The sequence below is a fragment of the Apteryx rowi genome, unplaced genomic scaffold (genome assembly GCF_003343035.1).
Source record: "Apteryx rowi isolate R43461 unplaced genomic scaffold, aptRow1 scaffold_1, whole genome shotgun sequence".
Taxonomy (NCBI): domain Eukaryota; kingdom Metazoa; phylum Chordata; class Aves; order Apterygiformes; family Apterygidae; genus Apteryx; species Apteryx rowi.
Genome location: NW_020447196.1, coordinates 4,058,423 through 4,080,771, shown reverse-complemented (window position 1 = coordinate 4,080,771; position 22,349 = coordinate 4,058,423). Strand labels below are relative to the sequence as shown.

General features: G+C 40.9%; 1 protein-coding gene across 4 annotated transcripts in view; it reads right to left on the bottom strand.

The window, feature by feature from the left end:
* LRP3 (LDL receptor related protein 3) overlaps nt 1-22,349 on the bottom strand; it is a 28,318-nt gene that overhangs the window by 3,951 nt on the left and 2,018 nt on the right. For 2 of the 4 annotated variants that reach the window (XM_026058999.1, XM_026059009.1), the window contains exons 2-4: nt 17,518-17,565; nt 2,059-2,267; nt 693-1,779 (exon numbers count right to left, since the gene is read on the bottom strand). In XM_026058999.1, the coding sequence (XP_025914784.1) occupies nt 693-1,779; nt 2,059-2,267; nt 17,518-17,565 (1,344 nt within the window). Of the gene's footprint in view, nt 1-692; nt 1,780-2,058; nt 2,268-11,265; nt 11,405-17,517; nt 17,566-18,128; nt 18,169-19,812; nt 19,850-22,349 lie in introns of those variants that run through there. The other 2 variants (XM_026058988.1, XM_026058986.1) reach the window with 2 other exon arrangements.

Sequence of the window (22,349 nt, the reverse complement as noted above, 5' to 3'; positions counted from 1 at the left end):
TGAAAGTTTTTCCAGTCTGGTTCTAGCTTAGGCCAGTAACAGCATTAACTTGTTCAGCAAGGATCCGAAGGTTATTTTTGGAAAATACAACATTAAGAACTGGAAAGAATCACACAACAGGGGCAGGCCTGCAGCTGCAGAGAGCTTCAGCTTTCCTGCCAGAAGCCAGGCACCAGCAAGGTTCCCAGCACAGCACTGCAGCTTTTTCTAGCTCCTTAGTCAGTCAGATTTGATCCAGGAGAGGATGTAAAGCACACTGTGCTGAAAACACAAATAGGCAGAAGCATGGCAGAGTGCTAGTGGATACGATAAGAGACAGGCGTCAGAAAGTCCCTTACCACTTTCTCCCAAAGAGCAAACCCATGCTTGCACAAACATTCAAAACACAGGCACAGAAACACACACGCAATCTACACAGCAAGGCCAGTGAGACTGGGGGACCGAGGTCAGAGCTCACACTGAGGGGCCCAGCAAATACTTACAACGCAGCATTAGCAGCAACACACACGAGAGCTGACATTCCACTACTTCTGAAAAACTAGATTACTCTTCTCCAAGCCCAGTGCAGTAACTATTTAATTGTCATCAATTCCTTGGATTAATTTCACTGTATTACCCAAATTCTGTTGGATAATATATTTAAATAAATAAAAGTCTCAGCTATTAAAACATCATAGGAGTAAGATATTTACCTGTATTCCCTGGTCCTTAGAGAATATAACTTAAATGCACAGCCCAGTGCTATCACCAGCAGCAAGCCACACACGAGACTCCCAATCAGAGCAGCTGTGATGACCTTCCTGGGAACGATCACCAGACAGTTATGTTCATCGCTTCCATCCTGGCAGTCTTCTTGGCCATCGCAACGCCAAGTCTCAAAGATGCACAGATTTGTACCACAATGGAAGTTTCCTGGCTGGCAAGTAAAGCAGTTTTTTTCATCTGAGCCATCTGGGCAGTTCTTTTGGTTATTACATCGGTCAAGTATTGAGTAACAAAGCCCACTGTTTCCTTCACATGGGTATTCATTCTTCTGGCAAGCGGGACAGTTCTCCTCGTCCTTGCCATTTGGACAGTGCCACCAGCCATCGCAATGCTGCTTATCTGTGAAACATTCCTCATCACTTCCACAGGGGTGTTCCCAAGGAAGGCAATATCCTTTCACTTGATAGGTTGCATTGAACCCATGGCCAGTACTCTTGGAACGGGCATGATATGAGACAGTGAGTTGGCCCTTTGAAGACTCCACACTCACTGAATGTCTGTTGTTGTGATATGAAAATGTTTGCATTAATTTATCACCTCTCTCTCCGATGCCATCATACACCTTTACATAGTCATTGTAGCCTAACTGTAAATCAAGCTGCAACAGAACATGTCGATTATCCTGTGTGTCCACGTACCATGTGCAACGAAGGTCTGATCTGCTGTGATCAGCACGGAATAAATCTGGCGAAGCAAAAGACCCATAAAAATTACCCAGCCTTCTACCACAAGAAAGATCAGGACAATTATCTTCATCTGAACCATCACTGCAGTCCTTGACTGAATTACATCTCAGCTCATTCATCAAGCACTTGGTGGAATGGGCTACACTACACTGGAATGTTCCTGAGGGACAGATGCTGGATTGAGGCTCTGTTGGAGGGACAGTGCAGTTTCTCTCATCTGAGTTATCCCCACACTCATCCATGGAATTACACTTCCAAGTACTGGGAATACACTTTCCATTTGCACAGCGGAATTCATCTGACTGGCAAACAGCCTGACCTATTTTTCCTGTGAAAGAGGGGGAGAGGAGAAAAGTCAGTACTGAAACTTTCAGAAACATCCAATGCCACATTTTAAATGTCTACTCCTCTGTGTGTCACAATTCAATCTGTCAGGCCAGTATACTTCAGGAATACTGAAATAAAGCCAAGTGGAAAAAATGTCAATGTTACCATGGCTAACACCTTACAGTCATCAAGACAGGCACAAGACCCTTGTCAACAAATACTGTCTCCTGGTTTTGCCAGAGAGAGTATTAGTGAAGCCAATGAAATTGTAAGATTTTACCTCTAATATAAGAAAGGCGAAATCCCTGAGCCTGTCCTGAGCTTGATGCATCAGAGTGAAAAAATATCCAAACATGATCCCTTGCAGAAATGAAAGATGGAGGTATGGAAGATCCACACACTTTGTACTCCTCCCTCTTGGAAGATGGGCCAATCATCAACCAGTCTACTGCACATTTCTGAGAGTCTTCCAAATCAAAGTTCTTAAAACTGTTAGGAACAAAAGAAAACACAAGTAACAGAGAGAACACATCTAGAACAAAGCCAAACAGAGAAAAAGCAGGCTGTAACAGTTGACTTTCTGCACCAAGCAATACTGACATAAAGAGATCACATTCAAAGATAATGAAACACCTACAGTACCTTGGGTACATGTAAACACACCAGTCAAGTTTCCCCACTTTGGAAAAGCACCCATCTCACAGGCATGAACAGTATGCCAAATAACTCCAAAAGCTGAAGAGATGATCCTTCCTTCACTCAAAGCTCTTAAACAAAACTGCTTCCCAAAACACAGACATAAGTAAAAGCACAAATTCCAGTACACATTATGCAGAAGGCAGATTAAATGATTTCTTTTCCAACATTAAAAATTATGAATTTATGGAAGGGGAGGGGAGACTCCTGTCTCGGGGTGGGGGAGGGATGGGGGAACATAACAAAAAGCAAGAGGGAGCAGTGCAAAGACTCCTCAGGGGATCAAAAAGTAAGACAAAATTGGTTCTTCAAGCTATGGATAGGTGGGGAGAGGACAAGAGGAGATGAGGACAGCAAGGAGTGGAAATGGAACCACAAAATCTCTCAAACACTATTATTTTTAATTGAAAGGCTAAAATATTCCCTTCCTGGGAATGCAAGTGCAGAGTAAACAAATCTACAACCTTTTACAGTCAAACATCCAGCCTTTCCACTGGCTCAAACCCAATGGCTACTCAGTAGTAGCTTACCTAGGGCAAAGAGGTGCCCAAATTGTTTGCAGGACACTGAACACAACCAAATGATACCCATAACCTGTAGCTCAGGAACCATATAGCGTATTTGTTCAGTCTGATTACACAGATTAGATTTGCATTCAGTAATCTGCAATGACAATAGCCACGCACAGAGAAGCATGTCTCACTATGAAAGGGCACATTATCCAGGACACTTAGAAATATATTTTGGTCCTCTTCCACATAATGCAGCTGTACAAACAAGCGTGTTAGAAGTTTTTGTGTACTCCACGCAAACACTTGGAGAGAATTTTCAGAAAGGTTGAAATACTCCTACGAAATAGAGGCCACCTTCCACAAAGAACTTCACACAAACAAAAGAGAGGAATTCTATGAAAAAGATAAATGTAAAGATAATTTTCTGATCTCACAGTATAGTTACAAAAGGCTGTAAAAGCCTGCCAGATCTTTCCCTTTGAAGGTGAAAGGGAAAGAGCAGCAAATACGTAAAGCAGCCAATTCATTTAAACAGGAGTTCTAACCTGCACATACCTGTAGGTTCTGCCAAACATATTGGCTTAAAAACTGTCTTAAACAGCAAGAGGGCACTAAAAGTGTTAAGTTAAAATGAAAATTGAGACATGTCCAACAACATATGTAGCGAATGAAGGCACGGACTCGAGAAGTGATGCATCTTGAGACCTTTACTGTTTGTTTCTGAGCATATTTATACTAAAAAACTAGCTGCTTCAGCAGTTTCACAGACACACTTTGCTAAGCCAGTCATCATGCAGATTATGTCACAGGTAGCCAATCATTRCACCGATCACGCACGCAGCGATCATGTCTTGTACCTTGCTACTTGTTTAGAAAAGCTGTCTTGCCCTTAACCTTGGTTCCCACTGGCTTCTGCTGGTTTATCTGTACTTTCTCAGGATGTATCATTCCCAGCTGCAGCGGTGTCCTTGGGTATGTTTATCTGAGGCTCCTGTTGAGACTCCTTGTCTGAGCTGGTAACAGTTCCTTCCAACTTAACCCTGTCATGACCCTCCACAAACATATGTGCAGGCAAGAACAATCCACTCAAAAGATGTCATTCCTCTATTCTCTCTCGCTCCCATCATGCTGTATGTATCTCACCAACTAAGAAGAAACATTCCTGTAGTGATGTATGTGGGAATAAGTGAGAGAACTTTGCTTTAAGTGATCTCATCAAGCTTCTGAAATGAACAGATTTTTTTCAAGAAGCTCCAAATGACTTCATAATCAGGATGAAAAAATTAAAGCATTCAGCTATATAAAGATAAACCAAAGAGTATCTCTGTCCCAGGTGTTCTGCAAAAAAACTTTTTAATGACCAGGAAAATGTATGAGCAGCCACTAAAACATGAAAAGGAATTACATAGAGCAGCAGTAATAAATTATTGGCAGAGTGTCAACTCTTGCAAGAGATCTGAGACAGCATTACTGAGCTACCGTGTTGGGTTTGCTTTCTGTAACTCACTTTGGCACCAGAATCAAAAGGGGTTTCTATCATCTACTCGGAGGATTATTTGTAGGGTTTTCTTGTCATAAAGACTTTTTGGATAAGCATTAGAATTATCTACCTGCCCAGCAACAAATTTTGTAAGAAAAGGGAACAGTCGCTCCATCAAGAAATGGAAACTGAGAGTTTGGGGGGAAAAAAAAATTCAACTAGAAAAACCATCTGGCTTGTGCGAGACAGATGAGATCACTTACTAGATCTTTTGATCTCTTACTTCTACTGTTATTTTACATACACCAGGAACAACCTTAAAGAACTGAACAATTTGTTCTCCTGTCCTTCCGAGTTGTCAGCACTCCAGCGGTGTCACGGCCCACCCACTCTCCCCACTCCACTGAAAAAAGCTACTATTGTCTATCACGTAAATAATTCACACATCAATATCGTTACGTAACACAGGCTGTAGACATCTAAGGGGAGAATTTCTCTCTCTAATAAGCTGTCTGCACCTTATATTAAAATGCATTTATTTCTAGAAAAAAGAAAAAGGTTAAATGCTTTCAAGATGCACACGGGGTACAGAAAAGGCAGCTACACTCACTTGTCTTGTTTTCAAACTCTTCAGCAGATGATAGGGATATATATGCAAAGCCTGCACTTGCATATAATTAACACTATCTTCTACTTGCACATTGAGAACTTCATAGAGTACATCACTAATAAAGGGTTTTGGGGGGTTATTATAAAGGGTTTGGATGAGGAAGAAGCTTTAGTCCTACTTTCCAAAGCAGAAGCACAGGCTCAGAGAGAATAATGGATTTTCCCCAGCGTCACTCGTAGATCTGGAACAGACTCAGCACAGAATCCCAAACTTCAACTCAAAACTCCAAGCTTTAGTCACAAACCAACTGAGTACACGGCCATTGAAACAGCATATACTTGCAAGGAAGCATCATCTTTGAAAGCCTCCCTGCAAACACTAGGACACCTTTACTGAAACAAGTGCCTTCGTATTAGAAAAAGGCAATACAGAATATTCACAAAAATGAACTCCTTTTTTAATAAGCATCTTAATCACATACCAGTGCCTGGAAGTTTGAAACACCACTGAATAAACACAATTTCTCTGAAATATGGATGTCCTAGTTTTGATTTAAAATTTTTATACCCAATAGATACCACAGCAGTTATAAAAATTTCTTCTTCTAAGGGCAAAACCAAAAACAAAGCAATTTCGTTCTTTCATGCAACCTATAATCAACAGACATTTTAAACAAATTTTGCTTTGATTAAGGCATTGTCACTTCATAGCAATTCTTCCTGAGCCTTCCTGTTAAGTTATATTGTCTCCAACAGAAGCAAATTTTGTTCCATGTAAATTGATAGCGATTTCACTCCAGACCAAAAACATTATATATATTTGAACAAGGTGTCAAGCATCTTCACCACACAAAACACTCCTTTATAACAAAATACTAAACAACATGTATACATGTGTGTATATATAATTATTTTTTGCTTTATAATGCATTTTCAAAAACAAGGGTTTATGTAAGAAATATTTCTGCCATATTAACCTGGCCTGAAATAGCCCACTGATTTATTTTACCCAAGAGTTCAGAATAGTGTGTTCAACCTCTGCTATTTCACTTCTTTCATCTCCTGTAATTAGATCTAGTATGGCTGTTACAGTCTTCTGAAGAACAATTTAATCCTGCTACCCACAAAACAGAACATGGGGAAATTTACTTGTTCAGTTGAACTGTCTCAAACTGGTATGCAAGTTTTTCTGTCCAAAGCATTAGCCCAGTAGCTGAACGATTGATCGTATAAAGTAAAGTAAGGGAGAAAGCCTTGCGCGCCTACTGCTTGTAGGACTGTATAAACACCTTTCAAACACTCTTTGGAGATGGACTGAATAACGCCTGCAGGTATGGTTCTTGAGGGAGATCTCGGGCACTTTATAGGCAAAAGTCATAGCGTTTTGGGGGATTAAAACAAGGAAGAGAATCAAGTCACAGTGAAGCAGAGAGTACCAGGGGACTGCGTCACGCATACCTCACACAATACTTGACAGTCCCAGGGTATTTTTAAACAGTTTGGGTATGGAACTGCTGGGGTCTGGGGAGAAAAGTGAGAGGAGGCAGAGAGGCTGCTGGTAGAGAAAAGGGTGTCTTGCTCTGCCACCACCCTGCGGTGTCCGAGGGACCACAACGTAGGCCCCGAGGTCTGCCTCACCATGGAGACTGCAGCGCGCAGCGGCACTACAACTCCAGCCTTTACGTGCCTCAAATACCAGTTTCCCCATCGCACCTTGACTGCTCCTTGGGACGCAAACGAGCCCTCTGCTCGCGAGCTTCACTTACACAGCAACACACCTCTGCCCTGGCATCTTATCAGTCGAAAAACGAAGGGAAGGAGAAGTTAGCTTTCCTGAAGACTTTTTTTTGCTCTCCAGGCAAAGCCCAGCCATAGCTCAGAGGAGAAGGAGAGGAGGGGCACTGAGGCACTAACCTGCAAGAGTCAAACGCTGGTACTGCAAGGTGCAACACCCATCGCTAATACATGTAACACCCTTTAAAACGCTTTGGCCCTCAGGATGTTCTCCCTCCTGCCCACAGATCTCTAGCACAATGTAAGAATAGAGGAGGAGACCGGTGTAACAGAACAAAATCATCAGACCAAATTTTTCAGATTCTGAATACTTTTGGAAGAATCAGAAGTATTAACTCCAATTATCATCCTTCTGAAATGTCTCTTTTGCAGCTAATTGTTAAAAAAAAAAATATTGCATACAAAAATACATGAATAGTGTATTAGGTACTGGGAACATTCAAATTCTGAGGATCAAAACAACTAAATGTGAGCCGAAAAATGCAGCACTAAATCTGTTTCTACAAAATTCTGGTAAGATCATCTAATGTTTCTGTCAGTGGTATGATCCTGGAAAAAGGTTACTTCCAGTACTGAGAAGGACTCCAGGGAGCTCCCTGCGAATTAGAGCATTGGCTACATATCATCTCCTGCCTCTAAGATTACTCAAATGAAGCAACAGTGGCGTACAATGACATTTTCCTATTGACTTTCTAGTATTTGCATGCTGCTGGAAAGAACTTCATTAGACCAGCTTATCACAGATACTCGTATTCACTGCTGTAACTATGAAAAAAACGTGCTACCTGCAGAACTAATGCTTAGCAGAGCTAAGCTTTTTGCCATCTGCACTGGCAGGAGCAATAGCAGCTAGAAAAGGTTAGTTCTATAAATAATGCTGGGAATTCCCTACAAGCCTCTTAAAGTAATTTAGGTACAAACAACTACAGATTAAAGCACAAAAATATGCATTCTTAATAACTGGAAAAGAACAAACAGGAGATGATAATGAAAGCAAACAAGAAATAGTAATCTGTTGGAGGCCCAGCTGATGTAAAAGTTGAATGAAAGGAAGTAAATAAATAAATAAGTGTCCAATTTGGCCCTCTAAACTCATTAAAAAATTGGAGAACAAATATTATGGGTAGATCAGTAGAGCACAGCCCCAAAATAAAACAGACCAGCCAATTAAGCAAGAGAAGTCACATCTATTTGCCAGCCTCTCACAGCAAGTGCAGACTGTGAACAACTGATGACTTAATTGGCTCATTAAAAACTTCTGCTTAACCACTGAAGCACAAGGACCTGTAAGTCGGGAAATCTATTCTATTCCCAGCTCCCAAGCACCAGCTAACTTTGTAACCTTAGGTAAGAGACGCACAGTCCATTTTTCAAAAGCTGAGCACGCAACTCTGAATAAAATAAATGGCAGTTATGAGTTTTTCCAGTCAATGTCAAGTTTTGAAACACTCTGAGTTCAGTAAAGATGGTCTGAAGCAGTCCCTTTAATTTGTCATATAACATACTAGCAAGCCTTTACATGAACAGTCCTAAGTTTTGCACAGAATTTTAAGCTCAGATGGAATCTGAAAAAAAATTTTTTTCAAAGCCAATGACATGCCACTTCACTAAAGTCAATGAAGGCAATTCCCCTACCCTCAATCCATAAGAAACAGTCTGAGGGTCACTAAGGAAGCAGTAATCATTTTCACTACCCTAGCCTGAATTCTGAAAATGGAGAACATTTTACTCACAGTCCCATAACTTCCTATAATAAAATGCAGTTTAACTTCTGCCCATGTCATGGTTAATTACAACAAACAGCTAACAGGACCTGCTAAACAAAGAGATCTTGATCTTCTCTCATAAGGAAACATACTCATATAAAGCTATGAAGGATGGTACAAAGGCAGTTACTGCACATCCCATCTTTATCTGATCTTACGGGATTTTTATGTAGCCCTCTGAAAACAGGCATAAAAATAGAGAAAATGAGAGCGAAAACAAGTAATTTCCATAGCAATAATTAATAGACTGGCTACCTGAATCCAGAATGACACAACATAATCCTGGAGAACTCATGTCCAGTAGCTAGCCACTTGTGCCCAGGTCTCAACAGCATGATTCTGGCAAGCAAACAAACTTAGAAGAAAGTACTGAAACGTGCATAGTTAATGGAGAGGCATAGGCAAGAAGAAAATATATTTCCTTTTTTTGTGAAATCTGCCCCAAGGATTTCTAAAAAGTAAACTATAAAGCAAAACAGTAAGCATGGAAGTGTGAGGTCATGAAGAAAATCTGTACAGACATATGAGAGGTAGATATTAAAACAAAGCTTCTAAAGGACATGCCCACAGGAGACAGTATCTTTCATCCAAACATAGATCTGGACACTGTTCCATGGAAAGCTGCTGAATAATAGGTTTATAAAAAATCACTACCAACTGCAGTTTTTCTAGAAATCAAAACTACTTTCAATTGCAACTTTATCCCTTAATGACTCTTCCTGTATCCCAAATATGCGACTTACATAATATTGCTGTCTTGCTGTCAATGAGAATTCAAGATCAAAGGAAATGCATTCAGTGTAACATAACACAATTTTTTTTTTACCTTTCAAAATCCAGATCTTATCGTAAGAACTAATTGTGTTTGATTTTCCTAGGAAAAAAAGAAATAAGCTACTCTTTTTTTGCCCCATCAGCAAATTGTTAGGATAAGCAGCATCCTCAACAGTTAAGAGGAAAAAATGTTCGCATTTGAACTCCATCTCCCAGTCTGCCTGTATCATGTTGGCCTGGGCAAGTCAGCTGCCTCCCTTACGTCCCTGGCTTTACAAGGGCCTACAACCCTCTGAACGGTGTTGGGCACCTAAAGAAATCCTCAGATGCTGTAACACTTTGCATTTCATATATCACTGGAGTGAGTCATTCCAAGTGCATTTATAGTCAGAAATGTAACACCACAACACATCTGCTACCCATAAGCCAAACAACTCCCTAGGATGTAAACACATAGCTGCCATTGTCTGCATGCGTGTATGAGAGCAGGATACGGCTGTGTGTATCCAGCGAGAGAAAACAAACTCTTTAAAAAGAAATCTTTCAAAATCATTTTGCTATGCACGTCTCCAAACTGTATACACACATTATTACCAGTTTCCTCATCCTGCTTTCCCTCATTTCTTCAGGCTCTGTTACACTTGCGTTTGCAGAGGAGAATCCTAATTCTAACCAGGAGCTCCGAGATGATTTCATAGCATAAACTGCAGAGCTATTCTCAAGAGCAAAGTTCTGCGTCTCATTTATGTGCCTCCTCAGAGTTTCCAACAATCTCTGCTTGGAAACCAATTCCCCAAGTCCAGTACAGTTTAATGGGGTTTAAAAGCACCTTTCTATTTATGGATCTCAAATGCTGGCAGGTATCTGCTTCCTTACTCTTGATGAGTAGTTCCTATTTTGAACAATGGACGAAGAAGCCCTCCTATTATTCCATCTGTGGCAGATTTGTTTTTAATTGCAGAGCATCTGCAGCTGAAGAGGTTTGCAGTCTTTTTAAGCAGCTGAGCAAAGAATGAGCAGATGGTGTCAAATACAACAGTACTAAAAACAAAACAAAAAAACCTTTCCTAGGTTTTTTTTATTTTTTAAATAAGCAATTCTTGGTCTGAGGACACTACTATGATTAGCCCAAAGAGATTATGCACATTCACAGTATGTTGATATTATAGCCCAAAATTCTTATCAAACCTTTTAGAATATATTATAGTCTTTTCTGAATTGTATTTTCATAGAAAGGGCTGAAATTGTGCCACAAATTATAACTATTATTTAATTCTGTGAAAACGAAATATTTAGCAAAAAAAGCATGTGTTTTGGTTGACAAGTAACAATAAGCAATGATTATCTTCATCTATCAGTTAAACATAGCACCATTTCAAGACATTATAGACAAAGCCATTTTTGCTTTAAGAATCTTAAGTAACCCAATTGAATATAGGCTACTTCAGGTTTTATAGCCTTCACCCATTCCTATTTACAGGCAACGAAGAGAATGAAGCCTATTTAATGTGAGGAAATATATCACTGTTTCCCAACCCCTCATCTATCAGAAGCGGATAAAATCTCACATAGGTAATGTGAAGATAAATATATTAAAAGACTACAAGTGACTTACACGTATAATAATGGATGTCAGAAGTAACCTACAGAACATGCTGGAACATTTCTAAAATGAGAGGAGTGCCCAACCTGCAATCATGCTTCAGCATAATCGCCTTCAACTTCCTGCGTTCAACCAGTCTACCTTCAGGTAGCTCTGACGGATGGCTTCATACTGGTATATCAGATAACAACTCACATTTTGTTTCATTTCAGCAAAGCAAGCCTTTATCTCCACAGAACATCACGAACCATACCTAATTGTTATCATGTCTCCACGATCTCCTTGAATGTACCAGCTGCAGTTTACAGCTGGAGGATAGTTTAGTGGCCAGGAGGGGCTATAGATGACTCCCCGTCTCTCTGTGTGCTGTTCCAGTTCTCCACTGCAAGCAGCTGTTAACGAGGAGGGAAAAAATATTACTGTTAATGCTTTGCCTAATCAACAATTCACGTTAGCTACAAGAGCTTTCATCAATTTCTGGGGATTGCAGACAAATGAGAGTCAATAATTTTATCCTCTTACTGCTTTCTTTCCTGCCCTGGTTTTTAATTAAGACACCTGCTTTAAGTGTAGGTAAGCATAACCTGCATTTCAATCCCAGATCAATCAATAACCTTGCATGAATCCACCAAAGGCTACAATCAATAATACTGCACAGATCTGCCAAGAGCACGTAATACAAAAATCCTTCTAACCAGCTTTCCAAAGCCTGGGTATGTCACTCAGCAAATGGAGGAGATCCATACTCAGTGTAAAGTATCCAGAAGCTTATTTTGCTATAATACATTCCTGGATAGTTGCTCATTCTCCTAACCATATCACAAACCTGAAGAATTTTTAAATAGTTTAAAAAAAGATCTCCAACAAAAAAGGAACAATAAGTCCAGTAAGCTGGACTTCGATGTCACATGTTTTCATTGAAAATTATTAAGTATTCCAAATTCCTTCTGAACTCCACAGATAAATTTTCCAGGGGAAGGAGCAAACAGGGCTAAATAAAGCTCAGTATTTTCAAAGCACTTTCAGATCTTTCTATGGACAATAGAAGGGTAATTAAAGACAAAACAGAATACTTATAATTTGCAATTAACCAATTTGAAAATGAAAGTGAAATGTTCCAAGGACAAATGGGAAAGCTGTTCTGATGGGAAAACGTACTCTCAGTAGACTACAAGAGGGGAAATTCTGTGTAATGCAATAGCTACTCTGAACATTCTCCAAAAATATTTTTAAAACTATTTTTAAAACAAACAACTATTTAGAGCCTGACTTGTGGATCACAGCAGAATTTTCCAATTTTTCATAAAAGCTTAATTTCTCATAGCTTCAAAAGGTGGCAAAGAGAAAAAAGGATGCCTTATATCTCAAGTTTCTTCATATACATATACGTTCAAGTACACTGCACTATAAATCACAGACTTAGAGTACTGCTTGAAACATAGCCACACAAACGCATCATTTCCAAATCAAATCAGACTTGGCTGCACGGGAGGGATGGGGTGCGGAAGCGCCAGCAAAGCTGCCTGGCTGCAGCCAGGCCAGGTGACGTGCTGCCTGCATGGGGCCTGGCCAGGGCTGGGGCCGGCTCAGCACCCCCCATCACTGAGTCCGGGCCTGGCGCTATTCAGTTTGTTCACGGTAAGCACTTTTGAAGTGAGAGCCACAGGAATATGAAAAGCATTAGATGAGTAACTTACCTGAGGCAAAACATATAAAAAGCCATTATTTTCACCCTCCAAATAGCGCATTCCACTGAAACATATGTACATAGTTCCTACTAGTTTCAAAGGCCACAAAAACATACAGAGTACATGAATACATGAAAATATCTATTTTTCAAACAAGTATTTTGCAGCAAAGAAGTTACAAAACCAAGAAAATCTCCATTGTCACGTTTGGAAAGAGAGGCTCCACACTGGACACTAGCAAAACCCTGGACTACAGGAACAATTACAGAGTTATAAAAGCAAAAGTAAGACCCACAGGACTTTTCAGCTATAGTTCTCCATTAATTTCATTATATACACCAAATCACCCGACTTGCATCTTTCGATGTACTCCTCCACACACTTACCACTGCATAAAGGTATCACAGCAGCATAAGAGGACCCTGAGCTAACAACTACAAAAAAGGAACCTGGTAAGACTGTATTTCCTAACTGCCAGATTAATAAATTTTTTCAATGGGAAAGAAACAGCAGGCACAAAGCAAACGGAGCAAACACGCCATACAGCACGATCCAGAGGCTTCCACCAACAGCATGGCAAATGTTTCTGTTCCTTTTGTATCAACTACTGTTCTGGATTAAAAATACCTTTTTGACAGTACATGTATTAGAATAGACAACAAAATGATAATTATGCAAAGCTTATTTTAGCTTCCGTTCTGAGAAAGTCACATTGACACACTGGTGACTCCACATCATCACTTTTACTCACACATTCCTCACTGTGGTTAAGCAGAAACTTTATTTTCCCAAATAATTGTTTTTCAGGTTTAGGAAGTATTTACAAAAATCCTGAGCAACAGTTATTTGAAGTATTCCAGCTTTTTGAAGCAAGATCACTAGCAGCTTTTCTTCTGCAGTAATATATAGCTGCTAGTTTGTAAGCAGTGGATCTGATACAACATGACAGTTCAGTTTCTCAGGGAGAAATACTATTTCTTATTAACATTGCACACCTGCTATTAGCATCTTTAGTACATGGAGAGCGCAACGGACAGAAGAAAAGATTTTTCATTTTAACAGCAAAATAGTAGCTGTGAAAATCTAAGGGCACAAGCAAGGTAAGGTCTGTACTGATATTGTATGCCATTGCAGGCAGTTCTTGCAATGTTAGTTGTTTTCAATACTTTTCGATGGCTTCACCCTTCTGTCACACAACGTGCGTTTCTGACTTAGCCTATCCAAAACTAAAAGGGCAACCGCTTTGCTCTTACAAAGGCTCCTAACTTGAATGGACCACAAATCTTAACTCGTATTACCAAAACATACTTACACTACTTTAAGGGTATGTCCATAGCCCTCTAAACCTATTGTGACAAACTGGCGGGGGGAGAGGAAGGAAACTGCTATTGTGTTTACCCAAACCTCACTTATCTGCCATATGCTTTTGACGCCTTTCATTTCCCATCAGTGCTCATTACTATGGTATTTGCACGTCAACAGATCTGCTTCCTCATCAGTCATCTCCTCCTCCTTCCTCCTTGTGACAACCGACCGAGGGCTGTGCGCTAACCAAGGTGAAGTATTCAAGTGCTGCTTTTCAGCAGCCGTTCTTTCACCTACTTAAACAACAATTCTTTTTTTTGGAAAGAAAAACCTACCCTGAACAGAGCCCTCAGTGCTGGGAGCAAAACAGAAAAAGCACATTAGGGCACAAATCCATATCGTTGGGGTTTCAGTGGCAGCAAAGCATTCCCAACTCCCTTCCCGGCTCCTCGGGCCGCTCTCACCCCACGGCACCCCGCTCCTCGGCTGCGGCAACAAACAGCTGCCCACAAAGTTCGCAGACCCACCGAACAGGGACGGGGCTGCAACTAGGTCAGCGAACGAGCATGGTTAAGCGCTGCCTCGCACAAAACACGAGATGCATTTCCTCCAGACACCGCACTGTGGAACCGGGGCAGAAACTGCTGAAGCTGGTACTATAGCCCAAGCTCCACACCACGAAACTGCACCCCTCCACCGTATCAAATGCCTTCCAGGTAGCACTTCTTATGCGGAAGAGAGACAGTCAGAAGGCTCAGTACAGTACAGAGATGCATGCATATAACATTGTGTTATTAAGTTAGGCTTCAGCATGACAGGATGTTTCCTTAAGGAAAACAAACAAATGCCTTTTCAAATCACCAAAACATCTGAAGTAAATCTCTAAACAAAAAGGCGCAATCCTGGATTCCTCACAAGGCCTCATCAGAGACAATTCAACAACCTTTTTTTTCAACAGTTGTTCTACCACTGTTTTTCCTACAGCCTTTCTGCACAAAGAGTGAAAATACAACTTAGTAAAAGCCCAAAACAGCTTACATTTTCTACGTTTAGGATTATTGAAGCAGCATAACATAAGAGAATGCCAATCCCTAGATTGGCAAAACAACACACAGACCAACAAAAAATCTTATTTTCTGAGATGCCATATTTAAAAACAGATAAATCCTGAAGACAGATTAATAATGATTACTTTATAGCTTAAAACACAAAAACCCTTTAAACAAATGCCAAGAGGTTTGAGTTCAGAGAGTTTCTGTCAAGCAGACACAAATCTTAATGAGACTCCTTCTGTAATAATCAAGTGTCTGGTGGGTTCCTTCTACTGTAAAGAGCAGTTGATTCCCCCCACCAGTTAAATACGTCACAAATACTTGCTACTAAAAACTTGCAAGGGAGTTTGCAGAACAGTGCATCAATAGGTGTTACTCCTATTTTTGCAAGAGGTCCAGCTCTACCAAAGGACAGGACAGTTTGCACTGGGGGCACTAAACTGTGCAGCAATAAATTTTAAGATGATCCCAGCATAAATCCTGCAGTTTCGCACCCTTCTGCAATACCCCAGGGTCTGTTCCAGGCGCAAGGGACACATCTCAACCATCTGCTCCAAGATGAGGGATGGTTTGCACCTGCCACAAGGAACTTTCTTCCAAAACTCAATGCTTGGCAGCATATATTTTCTCAGCAGTTATCTCAGGGTAGGCAGGAAACTCTTCCTAGTTCCCTGAAATGCTCCCTCAATGCACACATTGCTTAATGCAGACTCCTTACATCAGTGGAGAAAAAGGACTTTGCAAGGGCTCCCCTTCACTTTATCTAGTTCAACAGCAGGCTGTTTCTGTCCCCATATCAGAGCGAGCAAACGCCCAGCCCAAGGGCTCAACCTGCTAATCGGACAGAGCCCCAGTTAGCTAGCGCTCCGCTGGATCGACAGGCTGAACTGGCTCGCTGAGCAAGGGGAAAGGGGGACACGGCGAGAAGACCTCTTCCTTTCAGCAGCAGCAGTTTCTCCAGCTTGAAGTGCTGGCACAAATACAGCGGAGGTGGTGGCCCTCCCTGCGTTCTCCAGAACTCGTTATTTCTGCTATTGCTAGCTTTCTGAAAAGAAACCACACTCTACCTTATCGTAAAGATCAACTCTGTAATGAGCTGCTCTGCCAGGACGTGTTTAGGAGAGCAGGCATTCCTCCCAACTTTTATCAGGGCTCTTTAAGTCACACCTCTTGCAAAACGATTCCTGCCAGGGTCATCTGCCTTACAAATGCCTTATCCTAACGTGTAATACAGAGGTAAGAGAAGCTACACATGAACCACACTATTGCCGTGACCTTTTATGATCATTTTCCCCCCATTCTAGTTACACTGTCAAGAGACAGAGCAACTCAAAGGCGTATCAAGACAAGAAAACATGAAGGCTACCATACTCTAAGGTTTTCCACAGATTTGAAAGAATAAAAGCAAAATGTTTCATCTATCTCTTCCTGTTTCTAGCAAAAAACAGCATTAGAAAGCAGCAGAGCCAACTGGATGGAGTGTTATATATTTCAGACTAAAGTAGTATCACCAGTCTAAGCTAGCCACTGTATAATCACTCAAGTTACACTTAGTATACTCATATACCATACAGCCAACGGATGCCAAGCTCTATCAAAAGCCGAAGAATCATTCAGACAGACACTGACTAGGACATAGATTACAGTCTGGATTTTTTCCAGTAAAAGAATTGAAATACAATGTTAAAAACAACACGTGTCCTAAGTGGTTCATCCAAACTTCCCCTAAGCTTAATTTAGGGAAGTTACCTAATCATAAAATTACTACCCTTTCCTGATTTAAATCTCTCAAAACCCCATGTTGACTTGAAAGCTCAAAGTCCCACATTAATCAACCCACTGACTTAGAATTATTTTTGTGTTTTCCCATCTCCTTTTCTCCTCTGTCTTCCATATTTGGTTATTCTGTTTTAATTTAAAAGTTGTGACCTCTTCGGGCAGAAAGTAAGTCTATCAATGTGACTGTAGATTGACAGGCACAAGGGGGCCCTTAACACTAAGGGGACCTCACACCCTGATTACAACGTCACAATAGAGCAAGCAAGTAACGGCACTGCTATAGACGAGGAAACTACACTAAGTGCTGCAATTCTGGTTGCATTTCCACTTTGACATTCATGAGACATTTTTAACATTCCAGTTTTAGCTCCCCCTGGGAATGGGCCACTGTCCCCGGCTTGACATTCCCAGGCACATTTCCTAGACACAGATTTTTCTCCTGAACGTATCAGCATGTACTAAGACCTTAACCTCAAGCTTACATTTTTTTTTCTAGCACAGTGATATTCATGGAGTCTAATAACCCCAGGAAGATTTAAAGTTCTGAACTTCCTAAAATGTCACTGTTACTCTCTTTCTCAAGCAAAGGTCACACAGTATTATTTAAAGATGTCTTCAGGTGGGGAAAAAAGCAACAACTTCAAAAGAACAATAAACATAAATAAGAAAAATATGTCTTACCTAACGAGGTGACAGCACTTTCTATTTTCCCAGTTAGGAAGAGATTCACTGTGTAAAGACAGAAAAATAATGCTCATACAGATTGCATTGGTATAAGGAGGCAGTTAGTAGTTAACCATTCCTAAGCATTTGCCATGGCGCTAATATAAATGATTTGCATTCTTCCAACAAGAACCTTGCTTATCCACACCGACAATTCACATAATCAACTATCATCCTTCACCGCAGCTATAAAAAAGCCAACACAGAATGTACCTGACAATACCTGTCAAATACGCTACCAAGAGAACCAGCTGCCAATCTACTCTAAATTGTCTTCTGTGGGTTTTTTTTTTAATTGGGGAAGACAGAAAAACAATTACGCTAAAACATTCATAATCACAGCCAGTCACTTTACCTGCTTAAACACTGGAAAATAATTATTGAGATTATTATCTCCAAATATCTCTTCTCTGAATAAAGCAAAGTTTGCTTCTCCCAGGTAAATGTCACCTTGAAAAGAAACTGCAAAACCTAACAGGATTAACTTGACTAATCAAAAGCAATGAAGTTTTCAAAAGGGTCCACTGGTAAAATCAAAGCAGGATGAGGAGATGCTGCAAAACACTTACAAATTAGTCTCCAAATACTCTTCATTTTCTCAGAAGTCTCCTCTCACAGCATATACCCATGGGAGTGATCTGATAAGAGTTGCTATTGCCAAAAAAAATATTTCTCCTATGCCATCATTACTTCGGAGGTCAATGTAATATGTATTTCCATATTAGTTTCCTCGTATAGTCTTTAAGGCACTTCTCTAATGGTTAAAGTGTGTTTCACTAACTGCTCTTATTTTTAGCAGTGTTCTATAATCTACACAGACAGCCTAATAATAACATGAGAAATGTTAAATTAAAAAGGTCTAAAAAAAACTTAATTTACAACATCCCAGGCAAACACCCACTTTGGCTTAATTTTGCATGTGTTAAATCCTAAATCTTTTTATAGCAAATCTGTCACAGCAAGCATTTAATAATTTAAAAAAAAAAATTAAAGATGAACAATAGGAGAAAAGAGGAAGAGAAACTGTCCCTGTTCCCAACGGTCACTGGGGACGCTGCTCACTATTAACACTATTTATATACAACAGCAGCACGTATGAATGCAGGCCACTGCCTTAGACACTGTCCAAACACTACAAAACACTGACCCTTGCTCCAACCACCTTCTGGGATAATTTAAACTAGCACACACACACACACAAAAAAATACCTAGCACTAAAGGGGTGGAAACAGAAATGCTAAAAACAATTCCTTTGGTTTTCGGCTTGCCAGTTTGAGCCCAGTCACAGTTTTCAGTCACTTCTGGATCTGAACTTTTACCAAATCCTTGCAACTCAGATGCCTTCAGCAGTCTTTGAGTGACTTACATCTAGATGTTCCCAGTTTGGACTTCTTCCTTCCTGAAGCCACATGTCCAAGAGCTAAATACAGACTCCGATTTCAGCACACATACAGGCTGCTAAGCACCTCAGGCTGAGACCAGGCCCTCCAAATCAAAGCAAACACCGTTCCTGACATCACTAATACAGAAAATTCGAATTACTGACTTCAGGATATTACCACAGATGGAAGGGGAACAACTTTGGCTCCCTCTAAACAGTTGCAGGGTTGAACTTTTTAGTAATGTTCGAGGGAAGGAGGGCAACTGCATGACAGCGCGTGCATGCTGTGGCTTGAGAAGAAACAGGCTTGGTCTGCAGAGCTATGTTAACAAGCATTATTATGAAGGATCTGAAGAGCACCGATACTGTTACATAATTAATGTACAGAACTGCTGCCACATAATAACAACATGCTCTGCACTTAGTTATTTCACAGCACCACGTGCTCTGACTGGTCAGTGGGTCAGCCCACTTCAGAACAATGCCGGAGTCCTTCACCAGGAAACAGCTCGGATGCAAAAGTTGGTTCTGTGAACCATTTCTTTGCGACAAAGCAGCATATCCATATTAGAGAAATCTTGGATAACAGCAAAAAAGGCAACACAAAATCTTCTCACACAATATTAAAGCGCCACTATTCCTGTAACCATAGTAATTTAGCCATAAAGACTAAAAAGAAATTAACTTGTGATTAAGTCACAAATTTGATTTTAAGAAAATTAAAATATTTTATTTTGCTCCAAAGGAAAGTACACAAACATACTCTACATAACTATTATCACCATAACTTAAAGGATTGTTTGAAGATGCATTGCATGGAAACATCTGGGTCTTTTACTGTCACATTACAACCTTTCTTCATGTTTCCTACCTGAAATCTTCCAAACAGTCATAACAGACCCCTAACTCCTACACAGGGGTTACCGCGCGTGTCTGACTAAAGGCCCATGTGTCCTTTAAAAGGCAATCGCAGCGTGAAGACAAGGGGAGCGAGAGAGAGGAACGAGCTGACTCAGAGTCACATTACTTTCTTCCAAGGACTCTCAAACAGTCTTGGTTTGCTAGAGACAGATAAAGAGTTATAGGCAGCTTTGCACAGAGGGCCCGGCACATACCTAAAGAAGATACCCCCCCACACACCCAAAATGTTATTATAGCCACACAAAAGCAAAACATCTGCTGGCTGGTGCGTGCAAGCTGGTTTGCTCTCATTTCAAATTCTTTTATACTAAAACAACAGTCAAGAATGGCTCTCTAAAATAAAGTCCAAATCCACATCAGGTCCTTTCCCCAACAAGCGAATAACCATATGGTTTACAGCATCTTTTTTTCCCCTCAAGACCATCAAATCAAAATGTGAGAGCACTCTAAACTAGCATTTTCTGAAGCACTCAGCTCTCAGAAGTGTCAGAGGCCCAAAAGAAATAACAGCCATTCCCTGTTGGTTTTCTCGTCCCTTGTCAAAATAAAATCTTGAAGTAAAAGTCTAGGGACATATTGGAAAGTTCTCCAGATACTCTTTTTCTTAGCAGTTGAGGGCAATTATGGGAAAGCCAGAAAAAATAGAGGCAGTTCAGTTGGCTCACGCCCGATGCAGGAAACTCAGTGTCCTTCATTTCGATTGCTAAGTAATTCTCGGGGGGAGGTTTTCAAGGAGGAAAGCAGTTACTATTTGTATCAAAAGGGCAATTTACATCTTTGCCTCTCTGAAGCAAACAACAGCTGCCAATCCTTCCCCACAGCCACGAGCTATGAACTTCACTATTTTGATATTTTTCTATTTAATAATGCCCCGTGCCCTCCAGAATTTCTCAAGAATGAGAAACAAAATGGCTTCATGAAAGAACAGTTGCCACAAACCCAGTTCGAGTCTCCGGAGCAGCAGTTTACAGCCGAAGTCGCTCACATACAGTAATGGCCAGTGGCAGTGCCTCTATACAGACACCAAACATCACAAAAAGCCTACAGGAGAGCAAAAAATGTAAGAAAGGAAAGGCTGGCGAAGCAAGAGAGCAGGAACCGAAAATAAAGACGAAAGGAAAGCACAGACAAGCAGGAAGTGAAACACAAAAATAGTCAGAGAAGCAGCACTGTATTCTTAAGGGCTCACTGAAGCAGAATACCTTAAAAGCTTCCCACCTCCTGTGTTTCTCAACCTCCACAACTGTCAGTTGTGCAAGAAATAGGAACAAAACATTCCAGCTGAAAAGAAGAGCCAGACAATGAAATTCTAGAAGTCACAGAAAGCAGAAATCTATGAAACTTTCAACTTCCCATTACCCACAGCAAAATACAAGTAGTATTCTCACTTAAACTCTGGAGTTTATATAATCTTTGAATATGATATTAGTGATTTTAAGAACAATTGTGCTACATCTCTTGAATAAGAAAAGCTTTAACAAAAGTCAGGCTTGGCCACAAAACCAAGGAATTAAGAGACCTGGCTGAAACTTGTATCTTTAACCTTGTATACGCCATGCAGCAGACAAACTCATCCTGTGCATATCTCTGACGCTCGGTTAAGTCTCTGCAAAAATGTTATGCTGGTTAGAACTAATATTCAAACTGTTTTGTAGTTTAGGCAGCTTTTTACATTGTTTTTCCTTTAATTAACACCTACCTATCTGAAGTAATCGGAGAACTTTTACATTTTAACTTCCTACATTTTTCTAGGCAAGTAATAATGTTAAAAAAAGAACTTTTATAAAAATAGAATGAGCAGTCTGGCCACAGATGCACATTTCTGATAACTTATGTAATGAATACTATTTATTATGAAGGATTATTAAAAATGAACTCCAGTTTGCTATACTGGCAAAGCGCAGCTGTTTCAGCACACACAACTTCGGTGAGCCGTAACAGTTCACGTTTACCAAGTCTCCACCAGCACAGCTCAAATCAGTCACTGCACCCTTAACCCGTGTGCTCTTCTTAGACCGATTCTGCTCCATAGCAACCTTGTTGCAGTACAGAGGAGCAAAAAAGTCAACTTTTAGCAACTTCCAGTTTCAATATATCCCCGTTAAATGCAGGGGGCTTCTTGTCAGCTCACCCTGATCAAAGGCTGCAACATTTCACCCTGGGAGAAAACAGCCTCAGCATCAGCCGAGACCAGTAACACGCTGCATCGCGTCCCATAACCGAACACCTGCTGCGGAGCGGAGCGGGGAGCGATAGCTCCAAGCAGAAGAAAGGGAGAAGAGCGGGATATGGCAGGGAAACAGGAAAAAAACTGTTTTTCCTGCTGCCAGCCGGGGAGCGAGAGCCAGGCGGGGGCGGGCGCGGGGCAGCCGGGACCCGCGCGGCTCCGCAGCTGCTCCAGAAGCCGCTGCCGCCCGCGGCGGCCCGGAGAGCGGCGGCAGGACGCGGCGGCGACCGCGCCGCAACTTTCCCGTGTCTCGCAGGTCA